At 41.3% G+C, this 24,996-nt stretch overlaps 1 protein-coding gene across 1 annotated transcript in view; it reads right to left on the reverse strand.

Moving 5' to 3' along the window:
- Positions 1 to 24,996, reverse strand: part of LOC106087131 (dmX-like protein 2) — a 552,769-nt gene that overhangs the window by 281,182 nt on the left and 246,591 nt on the right. The window contains exon 9 of the mRNA XM_059366477.1: positions 15,166 to 15,398. Coding sequence (XP_059222460.1) covers positions 15,166 to 15,398 — 233 coding nt within the window. The remainder of the gene's footprint in view (positions 1 to 15,165; positions 15,399 to 24,996) is intronic.

Consider the following 24,996-nt stretch of genomic DNA (forward strand, 5'->3'; position numbering starts at 1 on the left):
AATTTAATTAGCGCAAAAAATGCAATTTTATATAATAACAGCAAAAACAGAACAAAAAAAGTATTCATCATTGATGTGCTATCATCAAAGTCAAATTCAAATATTATTTGGGAATCCCCCTTTTCTGTTTTATTTAGTAAAGGAGGCTTTGCCCTTGACAGCAAATATTTAATTTCATTGAAAATATAGTTTTTGTCAAAATGGGTCGTAAGCAAAACGAGGTTTCTGATGAGGTAAAAGTTTTGATAATAAAACACCACAGGAATGGTTTAACTCAAAAAACTATCAGTGAAATATTAAATAGACCACGATCTACTATACAATCCATCATCAGAAAGTGGACAGAAACGAAAACTGTTGACAATAAACCAAGATCTGGTCGACCAAAAGCACTTTCAGTTGGAGATGTGCGTTGGCTAGTGCGGCAAGTTCAGAAAACTCCGAAGACAAATGCGACCATTCTTCGTAAAAACACTATGGAATATTTAGGGAAGGAAGTTACTACACAAACAATTCGAAATACACTCAAAAGGCATAGTTACAGAGGAAGACCTGCACGTAAGAAGCCCTTTATAAATAAAATAAACCGAGTGAAAAGGCTAAACTTCGCAAAAATGTATGTAAAACAGCCCGAATCATTTTGGAAAACAGTCATTTTTGCAGACGAGAGCAAGTTTAATCTTTTTGGGTGCGATGGAAAGGTCATAGTGTACAGAAAACCAAATACAGAGCTTGAAGAACGAAACACAGTTGCTACTGTAAAACATGGTGGAGGTGGTTTAATGGTTTGGGGGTGTATGGCGGCTTCAGGAGCGGGAAATCTTGAAATTATTAATGGAGTAATGGATCATAAGTATTACATTGACATTTTAAAGAGGAATTTAAAAGATAGTGCTGTAAAACTTGGGCTTGGTAATAACTTTCAATATTATCAAGATAATGACCCCAAACATTCTGCTTTAAATATCAAGATGTGGATGCTGTATAACTGCCCCAAAGTCATTAAAACTCCTCCTCAAAGTCCCGACTTGAACCCAATTGAACATCTTTGGGAACATCTCGAACGCAAATTGCGAACGCGCAATTTTTCGAGCAAGAGTCAAATGCAACAGGTGATAATGGAGGAATGGACTAATATAGACCAAAATATAACCGCTAAATTAGTCCAATCGATGTCAAACCGTTTAAAAGAAGTTATAAGACGCGGTGGTCGAATAACAAAGTATTAATTTTTTTAAATTATGTTATTTATTTTTTTGTTTTTTTGCAATGATGAATACTTTTTTTTGTTTAATTTTTTGTGTTCAGCTGTAAAATGGCCCTTTTTGTTCCAATAAATACTATTTTTTTCTTTAAAAACAATGAAATTGTGTACATATATATCACACAAGCACTACTGCATCATTAGTTTAATATGTTTTTATTCCAATTGTCTTTTGTAGACTTATTAAAAAAAAAAACATTGAATGATGAATACTTTTTTTGACCGCTGTATATAAGTGGTTGCATTCATAAGGTATGTAAATGCATAACGAAACTCAACGACGACCTTTCCCGAGTGTATAAGACGGCTACGGCGAATGGACTTTTTTAAAATCCCCAGAAGTCTAGATGCCTTATAATCCATAAAAATAAATTATACAAGATCCGGATACAGTCATGCTCAGAATATTGATATTGTTTCTAGCGCGAGGAACTTAGGTGTTGTGTTTAACAAGATATTATGTTGGTCTGATCATGTGAATGTCATTGTCGGTCAAACATATGCGAAGCTGCGTGCACTATGGGCCACACCCTCCTTCACTCCAATTCAAATTCGAGACCTTTTAGCGAAAACCTTCCTGGTTCCCGGTTTGATAACAGTCTTCGTTAATTGTGACTCATCAAGCCTGCGAAAATTAAACGTGTCGTTTAACAACAACTTGCGCTATGTTTATGGGCTGAGGAGAACATAGCATGTTTCTCATCTTGGAAATGCTCTTTATGGGGTTGGTTTTAATACTTTTCTTCGAACAAGATTACTAATATTCCTGCATAAGATTATTGCAAAACCAAACCCCCATTATCTCTTCGAAAGATTCAAATTTGCTAGATCCAGAAGAGGGAGAAAGCTAATTCCCTTTAAACGACGTAGCCTGATATCTGAGTGACAGTTTTATATTAACTCTATACGTCTTAGGAATACTGTTCCACATGAAATACAAATCATCAGAAAAGTATTTACAATTAAAAAGAAACTTCTCACTCTTTTTTATTAACCTATGTGTAAATTTGATTTCATGTTTTTAGTACATTCTTTCCTATTTAAATTTTGTTTTAAAATTTCTTTTTTACATTATTTTACTCAATGTTTTTGTTTTTAAAATAAAAAAATATTATTATAAATTAAATTATTTAAACTTAATTATACACATATGTAAACTAATTAATTCGCACAATTCATGCCATAATTCACCCTGTATGCTAATTATAAGATTTTATGTCTTGTTGTGCAGGCATTCAATAAATTCTATTTCTAATTCTTTTAATTCTAATTTAAGTTCTCCGTTCAAAATTCAACACGTCAACATCAGATTCAGCCTTTAATGGAAGTAACCGTGGTGTCGTTCAATATTATACTAAGTGGCAGCCTGCCATCAGACTCACTCTGACGTTTTCGTCAATTGTGATACGACAGCAACAGAAGAAGGAAGATGCCTTCTAAGTTCTACCGTTGAACCATCCAGATGGCCTTCAAAAGACCAACAACTTGCGAATGTTCACAACGTCTAAATCAGACAACAAAGCAATAGACCCCCTCAAGTCTAGATTAGGCTACATAGTTTTGGAATGCTCACAGCCCACTCTTTGTGACCATCTATCATTCAGTCCTTCGGGCCTGGCCCTTAAAAACTTAGCTTACATGTAGCTAGAGGGATATCCACAGATTTCAGTATCCCTGGAATGTATAGGGAAGTTCCTAGTCTCGCAAGCTCGCCCGCTTTGCAATCCCCTGTGGCCTGGCACCTAGAACAGGTGAATTTTTAACTGTTCAGCCATCTAGTTGAGAGATCTGCGACAGTCGATCTGGTCGTTTAGTTTGGAACCATCCGTATAGAAGTCTATATAACTTCTGTTACTAGGGATGTAGTAGTTCCAATCGGTTCTATCAGGAATAGTTGTACAGTACTTTTAATCAAAAAGCGGCTCAGATAGGGTGTAATCCACACCGCCTGGAACATAGGATATTGTATCAAGGATTACACAGTGTCTGTAGCCGCCACATGGCCAATGAGAAAGCTCCCTTCACCTCACGGCATTGGTCGTGCCACAATATTCAGAGCAATAAGATGCAGCATTAAATTCAGTGTATCAGATGGATATCTTTGGATACAGTTATGTATTGAGCAGTAGGTGGCCTTTTGAAGCGTCGTCCACCAGACCACAACACGGTTTTAACCCCCAACTTTTGCCAATGGCTCTCTTGCAGGTGTATAGGGCAAGAGTTGCCTTTCTTGTCCTTTCCAAAATGTTGGATTGGATTTGAAGTTCAATTTCCTGTCCAGCAAAACACCCAGGTATTTTGCGCGTTTTCGACCCAAGGAGACAGGTTCCACTGAAGCCAACTTGTATCTCTTGCTGAAAAGAACTACTTATGTCTTGCACGAATTTATACCTAGACCACTTTCGGTAACCCACTTTGCCGTCGCACGTAGAGCTTCCTGAAGTATATCTCTTAGAGCGCTGGGAAACTTCCCCCTAACCGCAATTGCCACCTCATCAGCATACGCGACCACTTTTACACCTTTTTCTTCCAGAGACAATAATATATTGTTAATGGCTATATTCCAAATTAGAGGAGACAATACACCTCCTTGAGGTGCTCCTCTGCTGAGCAATCTTTTTAGATCCACATTTCCCAATCCTTAATGCATCTTTTTGTAAGTAAGTTATAATAAACTTTCTTACGCTAGAGTAGATGCCTAGAAACTCCAACTTCTTCATGATTCACGTCGGTTTTACATTATTGAAAGCACCTTCAATGTCAAGAAATGCCACCATTGTATATTCCTTGACAGCGAGAGAACCCTCTATGTAGACGACTAGGCGAAGGGCTGTTTCAGTGGATTTGCCTTTACTATATACATGCTGCTGCCGCGACAGGCGATCTCCAGGGATCTTTGCCCTACGATAAGTTTCTATCAACCTCTCAAGAGTCTTCAACATAAAGGATGACAGACTAATAGGACGAAAATTGTTCGCCTTCGTGTGGTATGGTTTTTCTGTTTTCGGAATGAAAATGACCTTCGTGTCCCTCCATCCCACAGGTATATATGACATTCTTATCAAGCAGAGTGTATCACCGTTAGTCAGAGAACCAGTCCATCAGACACAGCTTGTAATTCAACCGGTGGTACACCATCAGCGTCTGACGACTTAAAGGAGTCGAACCTTATCGCCCAAAGGATTTTCGGCTCAGACACAATTTCCCTAATAGCCCACGACGAATGCATACCAGTGACAACCTCTTTTGGCGCCACGTTGTCCATTGGAAAATTTCTCGGGAAATGTGTATCAACGAGTAGTTCTAGTGTTTCTTCACAAGACATTGTTCATACATTCTCTGACTTCTGAATATACCCCACCGTAATAGGTCTCGAGGAAAGAATCTTCCTTAGTCTAGAGGCCGCAGATGTATCCCCCACGGAGCTGCAGAATTCTACGCAGGGTTTGTTTTAAGCCTTTCTGAGCTCGCCCTTATATTATCTTAGCTCAGTCCCAATCGTGTGGTCCTCTTGTGGTTTTTGCTTTGTTGAAGAGTTTTCTGCAGTCCTTCCTTATACCAAATAGTTCTGGGGCCAACCGCTGTTTGCCCCTTTGTTTGCCACTAGGACATGCTGACACAAGTGAGTCATTCAGAGCCTTCGTGATCCGCTTCACCACTATGTCTATATCCTCCGCAGTTTTCACTTCTTTTTCTGGGCTAGAAGTGAAAGTCGTGCATAATGTGTGCCGAAATTTATCCAAATCCGCCTTTCGTCTTTATTTTTCTCCAAGACTGAAACTAATATAGCGATGATCAGAGAAGCTGTGGTCATCCAACACACCCTTGTCGCATATTCTTCCACTTATATCGTCCGATACAAAGGTAATATCTAGTACCTCCCGCCTGTTCCTTGTAATAAAGGTCGGTTTATCCCCCTTATTACAAATTGCCAGATTGCAACTTCATATATATTCAATAAGCAGCCCACCCCTTTTGTTGACATCCGAACTTCCACATATCTGGTGATGTGGATTAGCATCACTTCCTACAATGAGGCTCTTCTTCTCTACAGAAAAGTCTTCAACCAGCAACTCAAGGTTTGAAGGCGGCATCTCTGTATCGTGTGCCCTATACAGGGAAGCCAGCCAGTAATGAGACTTGTTTATTTCAAGTCTGGCTACTACTAAATCTTCAGTGCTTAGCGACGGAAGAAGAAAATATTTAGATTACTCTTTGCAAGAATACAGGCTCTGTGTCTCCCATTCCCCGCAACCTTGAGTAGTTTAAATCCCGGAATTCTTAGTGCACTAACTATTCCTCCACACACACATTGTTCCTGGATAAGAACCACGTCAAATCCCCCTGCTATCAGGAGGACCTTTAGTGCAGCCGAAGCAGCTTTACGATGGTGGAGATTATTTGGACGATTCCTGCTTAGATGCTGCTGTCGAAGTACTTTATGAGTTCCGTGCTTCCCCGTTGGCGCACAACTTGATGCCAGTCCAACTGGATGACCTAGCCACACAGGCTTGTCGGGTCCCGTTTATATGCCATCCCCCCCTGTTTCGATTGTGGCAGGTGAATTTTCAGTCTCCTACCCCAGACTTAAGCGATGTGGTCGATAGTTCCTTAGGCAAGTGTTCAGCAACAACTGCTAAGTCGTCTCCAGATTCCCCAACCCCACCACTTCTATAGACCTTCAGTTTCAACTTGTTGAATCAGTGGAATAGAACCCCTTCAGACTTGTTGAGGACTGCGAGACAGCCAGAGGTGTGTACGAATACTGCATGTCTCCGGTCACCATCAGCCTCATCCAATCTAAAACGGAAACTAAAAGGGAAAGAACGCAAAATATTTATTCAATGAATACACGTTCTGGAATGCAAAAATTGCTTCGAATTTTACTACAATTACATTTATGAACTCCAAGAAACATTTATTTTTTTCTATATATATAAAAGAATTGCGTGACAGACTAATTATCGCCCAGCTCAAACGGCTAATGCTAGAATCATGAAATTTTGCACGAATGATGGTTGTTAGCGAAGGAGATTGTCTCACTAGTGATTTCCAATGGATTTTGAATAAAGAAGAGTTCGATTCAAATAAAGAAAATTCAATTTATTTAAACCAAAATTTCTATATTAAAATTCCTACAAAAGAGGTACATCAAATTAGATAAATTCAAACACAATTCAAGAAAGATTGAAAAATAACTTTTTGGTTTTGAAACCGCTGGTTTTGCATACGTGAGTTAATGTATTATCTTGGCAATCGACTTAAAATATTACTAAACAGACAAAGCAATTATCAAAGCTTTGTCTGTTTAAACAAGCTAAGTGCCACTTATAACTCAATAAAATGTCGCTATTCTTAAATGCCAAAGCCTAACTCCGAAAATAATATGACGTTTAAGATATGATTTCGTTAAATGTACACAGGTTATTCTAACTTAACATATCCCAGCTACATCGTTTTGCCAGTGACGGCAATATGCTCCCCCCCAGTGTGGCTAGGGAATACTTCATCGACACACTCTTTTTTGGAAGTCACGTCCAAAACGGCAAGCTTTGCCACAGGCCTTTACAAAATTCCATGGGATGTCAAAACACGCGCACTTCGTACCTGGCCGTCTTTAGCCATTCTTGTCTCAAGTACCCTTCCCCGGGGCCAAACATTTCGGGGAAGTGAAGGGTCAACAATAACCACAATATCCCCTTGCCGAAGGGAATTTTGCCTTTGAAACCATTTTGGCCTGCATGTTAATGAAGGTAAGTACTCTGCCACCCATTTTTTCCAGAAAACATTCGCAAACTGCTGCGACGTTAACCAACTTTGCCTTAAGACTATTCCACTGTCGTCATATGTCGATAAAGGCTTCATCCCGTTGGAGCTGCCTAACAAAAAAAGGTTTGGTGTTACAGCTTCCTCATTCTCATCGCCTACAGGGACATAAGCAAGAGGCCTAGAGTTTATAATATTTTCTGCCTCGACTAGCATACCGTAGAGGACTTCATCGGTAACGTTTGTAGATGGCATTGCTCTATATAGGGTCGTTTTTACTGATCGTACCAACAGCTTCCATGCGGGTGGATTAAAATTCCATTTTGTGGTTGTACTTGTAAATCCTCTAATAAACCCATTTCGGTCAATGTCCACCAATGCCTCCCGAAGCTCCCTTTCTGCCCCAATAAAGTTCGTGCCATTATCGCTGAAAAATTCGCGCGGAATGCCTCTTCGTGCAGTGAAATTGCGAATGGCCAGTATGCAAGAATTGGTAGTTGGAGAATGGACAAGTTCGAGGTGGACGGCTCTTATTGTCAGGCATGTATTGGGTTGCCCAAAAAGTAATTGCGGATTTTTTAAAAGAAAGTAAATGCATTTTTAATAAAACTTGAAGAATGAACTTTAATCAAATATACTTTTTTTACACTTTTTTTCCAAAGCAAGCTAAAAGTAACAGCTGACAGAAGAAAGAATGCAATTACAGAGTCACAAGCTGTGAAAAAATTTGTCAACGCCGACTATAAGAAAAATCCGCAATTACTTTTTGGGCAACCCAATAAATAAGCATCCATATCGTTTCTCCTTATGTCTATTTACGGTAACCATCACAGGGCAAAAAAAAAAACCAAACCGGTGTACGTAAAAGGTGCCTCGTATAGCGCCAAACGAGCCCGGGGCAACTTTGCCATTTGCGGAATACGTGGAACAGCTTTCTTTATTTTGCACCATTGACATGCACGTATTACACTTCTATATGTTGTTCGTAGCTTTGCAATCGAATATTTTTGTCGAAGCTCATTGATGACAGTCTCATGATTTAGGTGATGATACTTTGAGTGGCTATACAAAATAATGGGCCTTGTGATGTTACTCCCTCTAGGTAGTATAATAGGGTGCTTATAATCGCCAAAAGCATTTTCAATCCTGCTATCCACTCTTAAGACTTCATACTCATCTAAGACCGGTGATTTAGTATAAATCTTACTTGATTTTCGAATCGAAAGGAGATTTCACTAGAGAATTTTTCGTTTTGAGCCTGTCGCATCAGGAAGTTTTCATCGTTTTTCAACTCGTACTGGGTAAGTTCTCCAGTTACTTTTACCTTGGTCCAGTAACTTTTACCTTGAACCTACAGACGTAAGCCATCGATCTTAATAGTCGAATCCAGTTTGAAAAACGCTCATCGTCTAGCATCTTTTCAGCATCAGATATTTTAATGAGTGGTGAATCATTTCGTCTGGACCCCTAAACCACCTGTTAGAGCTGGAAATCTGTGGTATTTTGGACCATTTTGTAGCCTCGTCCGCTACGTTTTGCTTTGTAGATATCCATCGCCATTCTTTCATAGAGCATAATTCTAATATTTCGGTTGCTCGAAATGCTACGAATTGGGTATATTTTCTGTGGTCTGAATTTAGCCAACTTAGCACGGTTTTGGAATCAGACCAGAATAATTTCTTTGTAACCGAAATCTTGTGATTTTCAATAACGTATTTTGCATAGCGGGCACCAATCAGAGCTGCCATAAGCTCGAGGCGTAGAACGGATGTAATTTTTATGGGAGCTACCTTGGCTTTTGACCCAATGAGGGAACAAGTTACGGTTTCATTTGACGCCAGACGGAAATAACAAACCGCAGCATAGCCATCCTTGCTGGCATCAACAAAGGTGTGAAGCTGACCATCCACACCGTCATAGGAACAAAGATTCTGTAGGTAACATCTGGGAATCTTTAGATCTGTTATACTGAGTAATACATTAACCCAATGGGTCCATTTAGTGGCTAGATCTCCAGATATCGCCTCGTCCCAATCGATCTTGGATCTCCACACTTCTTGAAGCAAAATCTTTACGTACATTATGATATTACCAATCAGTCCCAGTGGGTCAAAAATCGACATTATGAGGCGTAACATTTCACGTTTCGTTGGTGTTTTACTGCAGGAAAAGATATTGCTATCCAGGAGCCAGGGAGAAATTTTAAATGTGATGACATCTTCGTGGGGTTCCCAAAACACACCGAGAACTTTTTCTATGTGGCAATAATCCTTTAAAGACACACCATTAGATTTCGACACACCATTAGATTTTGACACACCATTAGATTTCGTTGCGGCATCCCACACTACGCGTGATTTCCCTGGCTTGTTTTTGTTAAAAACTGCAAATATTGGTAAATACCACACCTTTTGGCTGAAGTTAACTTCTTCCGATTTCAGTTTGCGTATATAACCTTTTGAAATATATTTCTCAATCGTTGTTCTAAAAACCGACAAAAGTTCTAGCGATTTGTTTAGTTTACGTTCTAAACAGACTAGGCGTTTTTTGGCCATTGAATAATTTTCAGGAAGACTTAGCACGTCAAACTTCCACAACAACGGGGTTTCAAAATGACCATCCTGCCTACGAATAGTGAACTGTTTGAGCATGTTGAGAGCACGATCGTCGTTAACTCCAACAAGCGTTTTGTTACAACTAATTCCCACACTTTCAAGGGAGTAAAAACTTTTCACTAGGTCCTCTAATTCTTGGTCTCTTATGTTACATTCGCAAATATGGTAATGAAAGTGGGTACTTGCCTCCGTATTTTTGCCAATAGTTCCATATATCAGCTATCCGATTCGCGTTCGTACGGCAACAGGATCATTTGGAAATCCTTGCTTGATTCTTGATGACGTCACTAAGTTGAAGTGGTTAAGTCCAATAAGCACTTTCGATGCCGCTTCATAATAACTTTGAATTGACACGTTTTTAAGATGTGTAAATCTTTGTGTCAGCTTCGAGTAGTCTAACGTCTGCGTTGGAAGGTCCAGTGAAGCCACAGTTCTAACATTCAAAGCTATGCGTTCCTTGTTTTCACCTGAAATGTTTATGGTTAAACTCTTTGAATTATTTTCCAACCTTTCCATACCGCTAGTCCACTTAAGACACAAGGGACTGGCTGTTCCCGTCAAATCCAATGCATCCATCAGTGACTCATCAATAAGACTTATAGACGAACCCTCATCAATAAAGGCAATTGTATCGCCACTCGAATGCACACCAAAGACTTTTATTGGTATAATTTTAAACAAAACTTGTTCTAAAGCACTATTATGCGCGTTAATTTGTTCGATGCTATGTGTTTCATGTGCTTTATTTTTATCAGCTTCAGCAAAATTATCAGCTGTTTCTTTGCTGTCATGTGGGGGATCATATCTATGCAATGAGGAATGGTGATAATATTGACAACCCTGTACTCCACAAGGTGTTTTGTTCTTACACTCCCCACCATGCTTATACAAACAGCACTTACATAGCTTGTATTTTCTCACCATGTCCCAATTATCTGTACGACTAAGAGAAATATACTTAGCACAAGATCCAACTGCTTTGCAGCCGCCGTCGCCACAAACAAAACACGTACGTCTCTCATTGTGCGTATGAATATATGCTCTCTTGTTATTATCGCTGTCGCTGCTTTTAGCTTTATCTTTCTTGATGTTACCTGTATAAGAGTTCTCAACTGTTATACAGCTGGCAGATACTCCAATGTCAAATATCCAATTTGCAAATTCATACATATTGGGGCTTTAACAGATGTAACTTTTGCGCGCTCCATTGCAGCTGATAGGCTGCTGGTATTTTTTGTATAAGCTCTTGCAAAAGACATGAATTATTTATTTCATCCAAAAAATTGGAAGATTCTATCGTGGCTATTAAACGTTTGACGTTGATTGCAAACGTTGTAAAGGATGGTAAGTAATTTTCATCAACCGATGGAATTGTTCTAATGCGATTTTTAATCGAATTAACTATTTTTTCAGGTTGTCCGTATAAAATTCGTAGCATTGACATTACCCATGATACGTTCATTGGATGAACTAACATATGTTGAACATTGTTAAGTGCCTCACCACTTAATGACATTTGTAGTCTTATCAGATTTTCACTATCGTTGAATCCACAAATTTGTGTGGACCACTCAAATGTAGATGCAAATAGTGGCCAGTCCTCTGGCTGCCCAGAAAAGGCTGGTAGTTCTTTCGGTAATGACTTTCAAGCTTGAACTTGACTTTGGTTCAATTGTGTTGTATCCAAATAATTTGTAATACAATGCTGTGGACTCGGGCGCTGAACAAATTGAGAGCATATGGGCACATTTTGAGCTGCGCTGTAGCGTGTGGAGGTCAAATTAGACGAAAGAGGAGGATATAAGCTACATCCATTTGAAGGTCCATGTCCAGTAAGAACAAAACTAGATCCGTGTGAGCTCGAAGTGGGTACATTAAGGGATGTCAAGTTATTAGCGCAGGAGCTGGCATTAGTTCTGGGAGGAGGACATTGGGCAGACGAATCATTGAGATTTTGGCGTGGCCCAAATATGTTGGGTGCAGCATCAGTATTCGTCGGTGGAAATGTAGAGGACGTAGGTGGAGTGGCAGCGCTAGCTGAACAATTAGAGCGACCTTGATGATTGAGATCGGCTTCAATGCCACAGCGTCTATTTCCCGTATTATCAGTATCTAATATATTGTTCACTTGACAATGATTACTAAAATATACAGATCTATGAGGCAAGCGGTATATAGCTTATTATAGTGCCTTATTATTTTCTTCAGTTCTGTTAGCTTGCGATCTGTCGCCCATACTCGATACCATCGAAGAAGTTTGTACTTCTGCTGGTTTTCATTTCCAGCTATAGGCGTAAGATGAGGCTGAACTTCTTGTGCTTCATTGATGGGTTGCGGGAGATCTTGAAGCCAGTTTTGAACGGATGTAGAGCGAAAAGAGGAAGCATTCGAACGATGCTCCTCTTGTATTTGAAGAAGTTTGTACTTCTTTTCAAAATATTTTTTGTTCAAAGCTGCTGTCAAGAATCTTTCTTCCTCTAAACGCTGCAGCTCCAGTTGCAGAAATCTCGAATGCGAATCATTTGAATTGTGCGAGGCATAAGTGGATGCACTTTTTTCAGAATTAGGCGATGTAATATCAACTTGAGTTTCGATGTAGTTTTGGCATTTAAAGGTTATGTTTGATGTCTCATTGACTGTGGTTTGGGCACAAGACGCATGATAACTTTTTTGTCATCTGGTACATGTTATCATGTTTTGGTCGGAGTGGTTTTTGCAAAGTGGACAGTTAAGGATATTTTGTTGACCCTCCATTGGTACTTACTGCGATTGGCTTTTGATGATGCGGTAGCTTTTTCTCGTCTCAGTCTCGTAGAAGGCTAGTGCTGTAGGAATCGTATCACCGCAAAAAGAATTTTAAGATGTTAGCGAAGGAGATTGCCTCGCTAGTGATTTCCAATGGATTTTGAATAAAGAAGAGTTCGATTCAAATAAAGAAAATTCAATTTATTTAAACCAAAATTTCTATATTAAAATTCCTACAAAAGAGGTACATCAAATTAGATAAATTCAAACACAATTCAAGAAAGATTGAAAACTAACTTTTTGGTTTTGAAACCGCTGGTTTTGCATACGTGAGTTAATGTATTATCTTGGCAATCGACTTAAAATATTACTAAACAGACAAAGCAATTATCAAAGCAATTAAACAAGCTAAGTGCCACTTATAACTCAATAAAATGTCGCTATTCTTAAATGCCAAAGCCTAACTCCGAAAATAATATGACGTTTAAGATATGATTTCGTTAAATGTACACAGGTTATTCTAACTTAACATATCCCAGCTACATCGTTTTGCCAGTGACGGCAACAATGGTCTTAGGTCAAAGATGGGATAAGACGGGGTTTGGTGATATTCATACTTTAGGTACTAAAAGTAGGAAATGGTGAATTTGCGACGAAAATACAACATGTCGTAACGAATTGTACCAGTACTGGAAGAAACGTACTAATTGTGGTGTAATAGGTACCTTGAAAGTATAAATTTGGCTACTACAATATTTTTTTTTTTAATTTGTACATTTGGTACTCAAACCTACAAAATCGCATTTTTCCTAACACAGGTAAACATTAAGAGTATATATCAGGCAACTAGGAGATTGTGTTTTTTTTAATTCATACATTTAGGTACTAAAACGTACAAAATGCTACTTTCTTTACGGATTGAGTAAGAACTCTCAAAATTGGGATGGAGTTACACCTTGCTTTTGCTTTAGGCGTATAATCGGGGGTAGCAAAGCGACCGGGAGTATGCTAGTCTTATGTATACATACAACTGTTGCGTGACTAAATTAAGTTTGAGGCAGCCATTGCGGCCATGAGATTTAAAGCGATGGGAGAATACAATAGATAGATGAAAGGAACAGGTCAAATAATAGGAAACCTGGAAGGAGTGGAAGAAGTTTCTGATCGGATACCTGAAATGACACTTGAGGTCGAGTGCGAGGCACTGCTGCCAGCGGCACAGTCTTGGATTGACGGAACTCTAGTATTGCCATCTGGAAGATCATGTAACACGGATGGTTCAAATCTAGAGGACAGAGTGTGCCTGGGGGTCTACATTGAGATCCCAGGAACTGAGATATGTTTTTGACTGCCTGACCTACAGGCGGAGATCCGGGCGATCACGGAATGCGTGAGGTGGTGAAGTGCTTGCGCAAGGACGTCAAGTGTGATCATTTTTACGGACAGTAAACTGGCCATAAGAGAAATAACAACCAGGACGGTAAGGTCACCAACAGACTTGGAGTGTAAGAAGGATATTAACGCCATCTCTGAGGATGGCACGATCCGCATCGTTTGGGTGCCGGGCTATTACCGAAAGGAAAGCAGGTCAAGATTTCGATATCACAGCAGGACACATAGGACTAAAAGCTTATGCAAAATCGGTGCCGCAAGTGACAGCATGTGTAGGGCATGTGGGGAAGATGATGAGACGTTGGAGCATTTCCTATGTCATTGTCTGGCTATCGCGGCTAAAAGACCCTGGCACTTAGGTGGGGACACAATACCAGACAAATTTTTAGGCAATCAAGAGATTGGTGAAGTGCCTGCAAATTTTGCTATTTGTAACTGCAACGCCCGTTACGCTAATTTTGAAGGCTGTTGCACTTTCTATACTGACAAAACCTATGATATAAATTGATGGTTTGTTATAGGGTAATAAATTGCACAAAGTTTGTATAAAATAAAGCTTTTAAATATATTTGTTCAAAAGATATATTCTTATATTCAGTAAAAATGTAACACCCTTTACAATGGAATTACCATATGGAATGCTAACGTTTTTGTTCAACTTGTCGTTCGATAAATTCTGCTTTTAAAACCAAACCAAAATCGGTTTTTTTTTTCATTTGCATGGCGAACGAACGCGTACGTTCGACGTCGACAAACAGGCTATAAGTATCAAGTTTCTGAAATTTCTTACTAATATCAATGCTATTTTTAACTTTCTATGAAAGACGTGAGGTCTGCTTCAATTTAAACACAAGTTCTTTATCTCAAAGTTATTATACTACAATATAAAAGCATCCAACTTTAGCATAAAGAATTGCATCATTATTTCTAAGACGAGATTTTAAAGATTATTGGGCCTATTACGGTTTTCGAAAACGCAAAACGAAAGACTTCCTTTGCCTTATTATCAAATTTCTATTCAGTAAGAGGAACCTCAAGTAATGTCAAACCCTGAAAGTATAAGGTTTGGAAAATATACACTAAGCCATTTTTTGAGTTTTGCGAATTCGAAAACCGGAACAGGGTCTTTCTACGAATTTCAAAAATGGCAGAAAGCTGGGATGGCTTCACCAAAAGGGCTGTATATGTACTATTTTTGAGGCTAAAAATCTTTGGGTTTAAAACCTGCTTTTTAAAACCAAGTACAAAATGATGAACATGTACTTGTTATTTAGGAAAAACAACGCTTCCTGGATATTTCGCAAGTGTACCGTATAACATTGACATAAGCACGTTTGGTATCAATTTTTTCTATCATAGCTTTTATTTCATAACTTATCTTACCTGTAAATATTTTATTGGATCAGCTATTACGGTTTTGTTTCCTGCTACACATGCACTCAATAGCGGAAGAGTGGTTGGAAATGGTAAGGGGCTTAGAAGCTGTTGCTGTGTTTTTTCCTGTTGTAGTTCTTGCAAAAGAAGAACAACTTCCATTCTGACAGAAGCCAGACCTCCACCACTAGCGCCGTGAAGAGAACAATAACTTAATAACGTCCTTAACAAGGTTTCGTTGGCTTAAAATAGATAAATAAAAAGAAAGAAGTTAGAATGCTATGGACAGCTAAGTTAAAACAACTGTATCTGCAAACGCTGATGTTGTAAAACAAAATCTTTTTGTCTCTTAAGTTCATTCGCACTGAAATAGCCGCCAAAACATAATTAACAGAACAAAACAAGGATAACATCATTGAAACAGAGTTGATGTTGTTCTTGTAATAGTGTGTTGGGTTCAATCCTTCGTCTGCTTGATTCTGTCGAGTATCCAGATCCAGAAACTCTGCGACTAAGATGGGGTGCGTCCTGAAAGATCTAGGTCTGAGACAAGAAGGTCTGAATGGGCAGTGAAACAGATGACGTGTGGTCCCTAGTCACAATCGGGATATACATCCTGCACGTTGTCATCAATTTATGCAACGACAGCACCCTAGCCCTACTATTGCCAGGCCAGTGCCCGGAAGTGTATCGTTCTTGCAGTTAAACTGCAATGGACTGCGTGGCAAGATTGATGAGATTGTAGATTTTATGAGTCGGAAGAGCATATCGGTCGCAGCGATCCAGGAGACAAAGCTGACTAACACCTGCAGCTTGCACAGTTGTCACGGTTACAATGTGCTACGTAAGGATCGCTCAAGGAATGGAGGTGGGGGATTGGCCTTCGTTATACACCATTCCGTGCAGTATAGACCTATCTCGCCTGCGCTTGACGCTAGTGACCCATACATGGAATGTATGGGGGTAGCAGTGAGGTCTGGTACTGCCGAGATAGAGATATACAACGTATATATACCGCCGGTTGGTAGCTGTGTCCCGATAAATGGCCAGGCCTACAACCCCGACATAAGTGGGTTGCTATCTGTCGTCTGGCTCTGGGGAATTTTAATGCACATCACTCGTCATGGCATTCTCCCCTAGGTAACGACCAGCGTGGCATAGCTTTGGCAGAGCAGATAGATAGCTCCACGTTTTGCACGGTGAATGAGGATGCCCCCACTAGGATTACGAGGAGGTGCAGCAGCTCGCCAGACATCTCAATTGCATCCCCTGATCTCCTGAGTGACGTATCCTGGCAAGCCGTCATCTCTTTGGGGTCAGACCACCTCCCCATAATCCTCACCATCGACCGACCACCCGACTTAACCTCTGAGCGCCGGACGTTCATCAATTACAAGAAGGCCAATTGGACTGGCTTCAGAGAGTATACCAATCACCGCTTCAATGAACTGCCACCCCCCTCTGATGTGTTTGCGGCCGAGAGGAAATTCCGAAACATCATCAACGCAGCAGCCGCTCGCTTTATACCAGCCGGTCGAATACCGCAAGTGCGACCCAATTTCCTGGCGCAAGCAGTGGTACTCGCAGACGAGCGTGATGGGATTCGTGCTATGGACCCCGCTAACCCCAGAATCAGCGAGCTGAATCTGGAAATAAACAGGGTAGTCAACAAATATAAGCGGAATTTGTGGCTGGAACACTTGGAGCAATGTAACTTAGGCACCGGTGCAGGCAAACTGTGGGCCACTGTTAAGTTTCTCTCGAACCCCGGTAGACGGGACGACAGGACCTCAGTCACTTTTGGCGAGATAACCGTGACTGATCCGAAGAGATGCGCCAGGTTGTTCAACCGTTAATTTATTGTGCAGAGAGAGAGACAGGGCATGGAGGAGAGCCATTCGCCGTATTCGTGGTCTCCGAGCTGATGAACAGCCATCACAATTTACCGTGGGCGAAGTTACGAATGTCATTCGTGGCGCCAAATCAACTAAGGCGTTGGGCCCCGACGGAATCTCTACATTGATGTTGAAGAATCTGGATTCACCTGGAGTTGAGTATCTTACCACTGTCCTCAACCTGTCTTTGAACACTCTTATAGTTCCCGATGTGTGGAAAATGGGCAGAGTGATCCCGCTACTGAAGCCTGGTAAAGACCCGAGTTTGGGGGAGTCGTACAGACCGATCTCCCTTCTCTCACCAGTGGCTAAGACGCTTGAGGCATTACTCCTCCCGAGCCTCGTAGGAGAATTTCCATTCGCCGAGCATCAACATGGATTTCGGAGACTGCACAGCACAACAACAGCTTTGCATGCCATCACCACACACATTTGCCTTGGCTTCAATCAACCCAGGCCATGTGATAGAACGGTCCTCGTGGCACTAAACCTATCGAAGGCATTCGACACGGTCAGCCATGCCAAATTATTTGAGGACATCGCCAACACGTCCCTCCAGCCAGGCCTGAAACGTTGGGTCGCGAATTATCTGTGTGGCCGCCAGTCATTTGTGGAATTTAGGGATAAGAAGTCAAAACACCGTAGAGTGAAACAGGGAGTTTCCCAAGGTGGGGTGATATCTCCGGCTCTGTTTAACCTCTACCTATCCTCCATCCCACCTCCTCCAGACGGCACAGAGATCGTATCATATGCGGACGATTGTACGATCATGGCATCAGGCCCCCCACCCATTGATGACATCTGCGATAGGTTGAACGTCTACCTCAACGAGCTTGCCTCATATTTCGCTGCAAGAAATCTGAAGATATTCGCCACCAAATCTTCAGCCACACTGTTCACTACAAATACGTGTGATGTGAATACTGAGCTGACTGTGATAGTCGATGGAGAAATGATTCCGACCATCAAGTGTCCCAAAATACAATCTGCAAGAAAGTCAAAAGTAAAAACAAGGTCCTCAAGTCACTCGCTGGCAGCACTTGGGGTGCAGACAAAGAAACCTTGTTGACCACGTACAAAGCAATTGGCCGGTCTGTGGTAAGTTATGCAGCGCCAGTGTGGTCACGTCAACTTTGTGACACGCAGTGGAAAAATATTCAGATCTGTCAGAATGCCGCCCTCCGAACTTCGACGGGCTGTCTCCTCAGTTCTCATGTGGACCACCTCCATCAGGAGACAAAGATCCTACCAGTGCGAAGACATAACTACATGCTGTCTAAGCAATACCTTTTGGGCTGTTATCGCAGAAATCATCCAATCATCATCTTGTGGATAGATACCCACCGCCCAGAAGCCTTAAGGTAGATCTACACGATCTAGAGCGTAAAGTCCAGCGCTACAAGAGAGAACCTCTAGATCAAGCGGGTCTGAACAACATTCATGCAGACACGGTAGCAGACGCGTTAATTGGCTACCGGGTGAATGTAATCCTTAGAGAACGAACGCCACCCATTGCACCCGAAGAAATCGACCTCCCCCGGCAAACCAGAGTGGTTTCTGGCTCAATTACGGTCCGGCAGATGCAGCCGCCTCAATTCCCACAGAGCTAGGATTGATACCGACGTACAAGATGTATGTCCCGATTGTAACCAGGGACCGCACGATTAACTGCCCGGCCAGACCCACTCGACTCAGACCCAGATCCCTGTGGACGCACCCCATCTTAGTCGCGGAGTTCCTGGGTCTTGACACTCAACAGAATCAAGCAGACGAAAGATAGTAGACAATAAACTGCTACAACAACAACAACAACAACCTATTCACCGCATCTGCTACCGTGTCTGCATGAATGTTGTCTAGGCCCGCTTGCTATGCCGATTGATCAAGAGGTTATCTCTTGTTGATGGTGAAACAGTTCGTGAGAAATTAAAATACATGTACAATTTTTAAAATAAAGCTTAATTTATAGTGATGCAAATTGTCGCTGCTATTTTCCTCATAGCAATTAGGGGCCGAATTACCACATACGTTGTTATTGTAGCCACATGTCTATTGGGTTGCCCAAAAAGTAATTGTCGGTAATATAGTACTAATATAGTCGGCGTTGACAAGTTTTTTCAATGGCTTGTGACTCTGTAATTGCATTCTTACTTCTGTCAGTTATCAGCTGTTACTTTTAGCTTGCTTTAGAAAAAAAGTGCGCGAAATTTTGTTTACATTTGTTTGTTTGGCGTCAATTTTAATATGGGTACCACATGTATTGAGAGAAATTCATTTAACAAACCGAATCAACGCTTGTGATATGCACCTTAAACGCAATGAATTCGATCCGTTTTTAAAACGAATCATAACTGGAGATGAAAAATGGATTGTTTACAACAACGTTAGTCGAAAACGATCATTCAGTTTTTTGCAGATAAAGGCCAGAAGTTCTATGAGCGTGGAATACTAAATTTGCCAGGAAGATGGAAAAAGGTTATCGAACAAAATGGCAATTATATATTTGATTAAAGTTTATTCTAAGTTTTATTAAAAATGCATTTACTTTCTTTTAAAAAATCCGCAATTACTTTTTAGGCAACCCAATATAATGTGGAGATGGCGATCCCCGTCAAGCTCCTATGGGTGAGCAAGCTCGTTCCGGTCCAGAGGACCGATCGCCGCAGGAACTTGATGGCCATTGGTTATTTAAAGGCGCCTATAACTCGCCCTGTCATATCGAGTATCATAGGCACTCAGTACTTATGCAAGAACCGGTGCCACCCGGCCTACCGTATTGGAATTCAATTGTTATCCATAGTTATCCCGTCCCTGGTCGCATACGTGATCGAATACGCTTTCGTATGGAATAACATTTTATCTCGTACTCACATTTAGATGTTAAATTGTTATTAAATTATAGTTGATGTAAACATTCGCGTCTTTAAATTTCAATTAATAAATACGTAGTTAAAAATTGAAAGATTTTGAACGATTTTACTCGTTCCTTAGGTTAGGTTACAGGACACCTCCTAGAAAGAAATGAAGAGAGAGAGAGGAAAGCTGGTGGAAAAAGAAGGAGACAAACGACAAAGACAAAAGGCCAGCATAGAGACCGCAAGAAGTCTTATCTTATCTTATCGAGAAGTCTAAAATGACGAGGGGGTCAAAAGACAGTAGAGAGCTCAGTGAAGAAAAGATATGTTCACCCATAATCCAACGTTCAACTGCCAATTTATTGAGGTTCATACCGAGAGTGACAAGGCTAGGAGGAGAGCCAATCTTCGTATCCGTGGTTTCCGAGCCGATGGACACACATCACAATTTACCGTTAACGAAGTTACGAATGTAGTCCGTGACACGCAGCTATCCTAGGCGTTGGGCCTCTACGGGATCTCTACACTTATGCTGAAGAATCTGGATTCGTCAAGCATCAGCAAGCATTTTGCTGACTGTGTCGCACAACAAATGCTTTGCATGACATCAACACACACATTTGACGTGGCTTTAGTCAGCCCTGGTCATGTTATAGGACGGTCCTCGTGGTACTGAACTTATTAAAAGCATTAAACACGGTGCCATGCCAAACTAGTTGAGGACATCGCCAACACCTCCCTCCAGTCAGGCCTAAAACGAATTATCTTTTTGGTCGCCCGTCGTTTGTGGAATTTGGAGATAAAAGTCCAAACCCCGTAGAGTGAAAACAACAGTTCCCTTTGGCGGGGTCATATTCAGCCGGCATTGAGATCGTATCAGACCCACTCAGCGAGAAAAAAAACTATAAATACGCAAGAGTTGAATAATAAGCTGAATGTGATTTTCGATGGAGAAACGATTCCGATCATCAAGTATTCAAAATTCTCGGTATCATATTTGACAGCCAAGCGAGAGGCTTAGCGCTACAAGAGAGAACAGAGGGTCTTGACAACGTTCGCGCAGACACGGTAGCAGAAGCGGTGAATAGCTGTCGGGTAAATGTAGTCCTTGGAGAACGATCGCCATCCATTGCACTTGAAGAAATTAATTGGTCTATTATAGATAGCAACCTTAGTCCAATTGCGTTTACAGTTGACAAGTTTATATTACTTTTGGCCACTTTCTGCTTGCTACCTTTCTGTTATAAACATTTTTTGGAAGTGAAAGTCATTGTGTTATTTATTTACCTTCACCTTAACAAAAAAATTTGATTTTTAAGAAAATAATACCAGTTTCCCGTTATGCCGAGAAATAAATAATGCCAGTAGAATTTATTGGACAGGCTGGAACATTGAGGTCCCGTCTGTGTGGGGTTCATTGCTTTCACCGGGCGCGTCCACAAGTTGTGGATAGTAGCGGAGGGTCTCAGTGATAGGGCGGGCGGCACCGGCTCTTGTACAAATACTGAGTGCCTATGATGATATGACCAGGCTGATTATTTGTATTGAATCTCAGATTTATTAATAAAAATCATATGTCAATAAAAATTAACAATTTAATATTTTAAAGAAAAAAAGACAAATGACAGAGCTTCGAATATTCTAGATAGACTGAGGAAAATTTTTTAAGTTTTTCTTCAACTTGAAATAAGTTATCCGATTGCTTTGATTTCAATTTATTGTATAATAGCTTGCTCTTCTATCCACAAGATGAGAATTTGGATGGTTTCTGCCATAACAGCCCAAAAGGTATTCCTTAGACAGCATGTAGTTATGTCTTCGCACTGGTAGGATTTTTGTCTCCTGATGGAGGTGGTCCACATGAGAATTGAGGAGCCAGCCCGTCACAGATCGGAGGGCTACATTCTGACAGATCTGAATATTATTCCTCTACATGTCACAAAGCTGACGAGACCACACTGGCGCTGCATAACTTACCACAGACCGGCCGATTGCTTTGTACGTGGTAAACAAAGTTTCTGTGTATGTAGTTTCTGTGTACCCCAAGTGCTGCCAGCAAATGACTTGAGGACCTTGTTTCTACTTTTGACTTTATCGCAAATTGCTGTGGTATGTGGGGAGAATGTGTAAGAGCTGTCAAATGTGACGCCAAGTATTTTGGGACACTTGATGGTCGGAATCATTCCACCATCGACCATCACAGTCAGCTCGGTATTCACCTCATGCGTATTTGCAGTGAACAATGTGGCTAAAGATTTTATGGCAGATATCTTCAGATATACGCTCTGAAGCCAGCCTAATCGACCTTCTTCTGATTGATAAACGTCCGTCGCTTAGAGGCTATGAAGTCGGGTGAGATGGTGAGAACTATGGGGAGATGGTCTGACCCCAAAGAGATGATCGCTTGCCAGGATACGTCACTCAGGAGATCAGGGGATGCAATGGAAATGTCTGGCGAGCTGCTGCACCTCTTCATAATCCTGGTGGGGCATCCTCATTCACCGTGATGCCTTCAATCTGCTCTGCCAAAGCCATGCCACGCTGGTCGTTACCTAGGGAAGAAAGCCATGAAATGTGATGTGTATTAAAGTCCCCTACAATCAGACGATTATGGCCAGACAGTAACCCACTTATATCGGGGTTGTAAGCTTGGCCATTAATTGGGACACGGCTACCAACCGGCGGCATGTACACGTTGTATAGCTCTATCTCGGCAGTACCGAACCTGACTGCTATCCCCATGCACTCCATGTAGGGGTCACTAGCGCCAGGCACAGGCGAGATGGATCTATTTTGCACTGAATGGTGTATCACGACGGCCAATCCCCCACCTCCATTCCCTGAGCGATCCTTGCGCTTTGTTACGTAACGCTTTGCTACGGAATGCTTTGTTACGGACGCTTTATCTCCTGGATCGCTGCGCCCACATGTTCTTCCGACTCATAAAATCCACAATCTCATCGATCTTGCCACGGAGACCGTCCCGGCACTGGCCTGGCGGGAGAGGTTGGGCGGGTCACGTGGTCCGACGACGAGGACGTACCGGATTGATGAGATGGAGTGCTTCATCGGCAAGGGCTGACGCCTCGGTGTATAACACACTGCTACAACGACAACAACGAGGACGCAGAAGGCGACGACGACAACGCTTGTGACCCACTGAGGCGGCAGCCTTTGCCGATGAAGGGTTCCATCGAGTCAATCCGGTGCGTACAACCGGCTGGCATGGGATTGTTGAGAAATTTATACTTGGTTTTTGTTAATCTCAATTTTCATACCTAAGAAAAATTTTAGCACTCCACAATCGGTCATTTCAAACTTGATGGACAGATCCCTTTTAACTCCCAGCAATAATCACGTCATCGACGTATAGAATAATTACCAAATCATCATCATGAAAATTGCTTAGTTTTGTATAAAGACAGAGGTCACGTTTTGATCTGATGAACCCCAGCGAAATACTATGAACATTGAGCTTTATATTTCAACAACGTGGTGCTGTTTGAGTCCATATAATGATTTTCTTAACTTCACAACCATACCTTTTGTGGTTATGCGATTAGGAATTTTCATATACACATCCTCTTTAAGATCTCCATGTAGAAATGCTGATGAAATATGTAATTCCACTTCATGCCAACAACAAGTATCAAACGTATGGTAGTTAAGTTTGCGCCGGGTACATAAGTTTCAAAAAACTACCCCCTCTTGTTGAAGATATCCTTTGGTTACTAAACGAGCTTTATATTAAGTTGGATTGCCATTTTCGTCTCGCTTTATTCGAAAAATTCATTTGGATTTTAACAACTTTACATTTCTTGGAGCATGGGGCATTTCTTGGAGCTGCATCATACCATTTAGCGGCATCTTTCAATGCAGAAATTTCTTTTTTTAGCATTCCGGTATTCTTTTTTATAAAACTGTTGTTTCGAATCCAGTGATGTAGCTCAGAAGTTTGGTAGGTAATCTTGGTTCTACAGTGCTGTGGCGAGCAGAATTTTGAGGCAATGCTTCTTCAGTCAAAGCTGTATAATTATTTACAGTTTCACTTTCATCATGGAACTCATCATTTGGCATCACTGAACACTTTCATTAACGGGAAGTCCAGCAGGCTCAATGGACTCATTTGGTTCAGAAGGCACGACAACATCATTCTTCCCTCTTACTCGTGACTTCTTCTTACAAATATTGTTTCACTACTTTTATCATCAGTTGTCAGGGAATAAGGAAAACAGTTTTCTACAAATTTCACATCTCTTGAAAATAGCTTTCTTTTCATAGTATCCCATAGTCTGTAATCGTTTGGTGCATAGCCCACCATTACAGTTTTGATACTTCTGCCTTACATCCAAAAATTTTAATTTTTATAATTTTCGGTTTTTCGCCAAACCACATTTCTGCTGGAGTTTTAAAATTAATTTAGAATTCTTGTTGGACAATTGGATTAGTAATGTAAACGGCAGCTAGAACGGCTACGCCACATCTATTTGGGTAACTGGGATTCCATCATCATTGTTCTCATTTTGTCCCACACGATTCTGTTAAACCTCTCTGCAACCCCATTTTGATGCGGAGAATAAGCAACCGTCGTTTCAATCTGTATTCCTTTTCGTTTATACCAGTCGCGTTGTTCCTTGGAAAAATAATCTCTACATTGGACAGCAGTTATTTTTGACATTGACATCCCGCTGCATGAACTAGTGATCCCATGGCAGCCGGTTGTACGTACCGGATTGACCCGATGGAATCTTCATCGGCAAGGGCTGCCGCCTCAGTGTACGTGTTCGTCTTTTTTCGTCATGGGAGAGGCACATCCCGGAGTGCCTTCTCCGTATGCTTTTGGTCCGTGCCGGGATTGAAAAGAACCCCGGACCCTGGTTCTGTTCCGTTTGCCAGAACCGCCTTCATCATCGGTCAGTGTCGGTGAGGTGTAACAGGTGCTTGGAGTGGGTACATTTCCGTTCTTGCTCTGGCCTAACTTCGCTACGGGAGTATAGTCATACTGGCTATGTCGCTAGGTGCTGTGCGAACATAGCCAGCAGTGGGTCACAAGCGTCGCCGTCGTCGCCTTCGGCGTCCTCGTCGTCGGA

The sequence above is a fragment of the Stomoxys calcitrans genome, chromosome 4 (genome assembly GCF_963082655.1).
Source record: "Stomoxys calcitrans chromosome 4, idStoCalc2.1, whole genome shotgun sequence".
Classification (NCBI taxonomy): Eukaryota; Metazoa; Arthropoda; class Insecta; order Diptera; family Muscidae; genus Stomoxys; species Stomoxys calcitrans.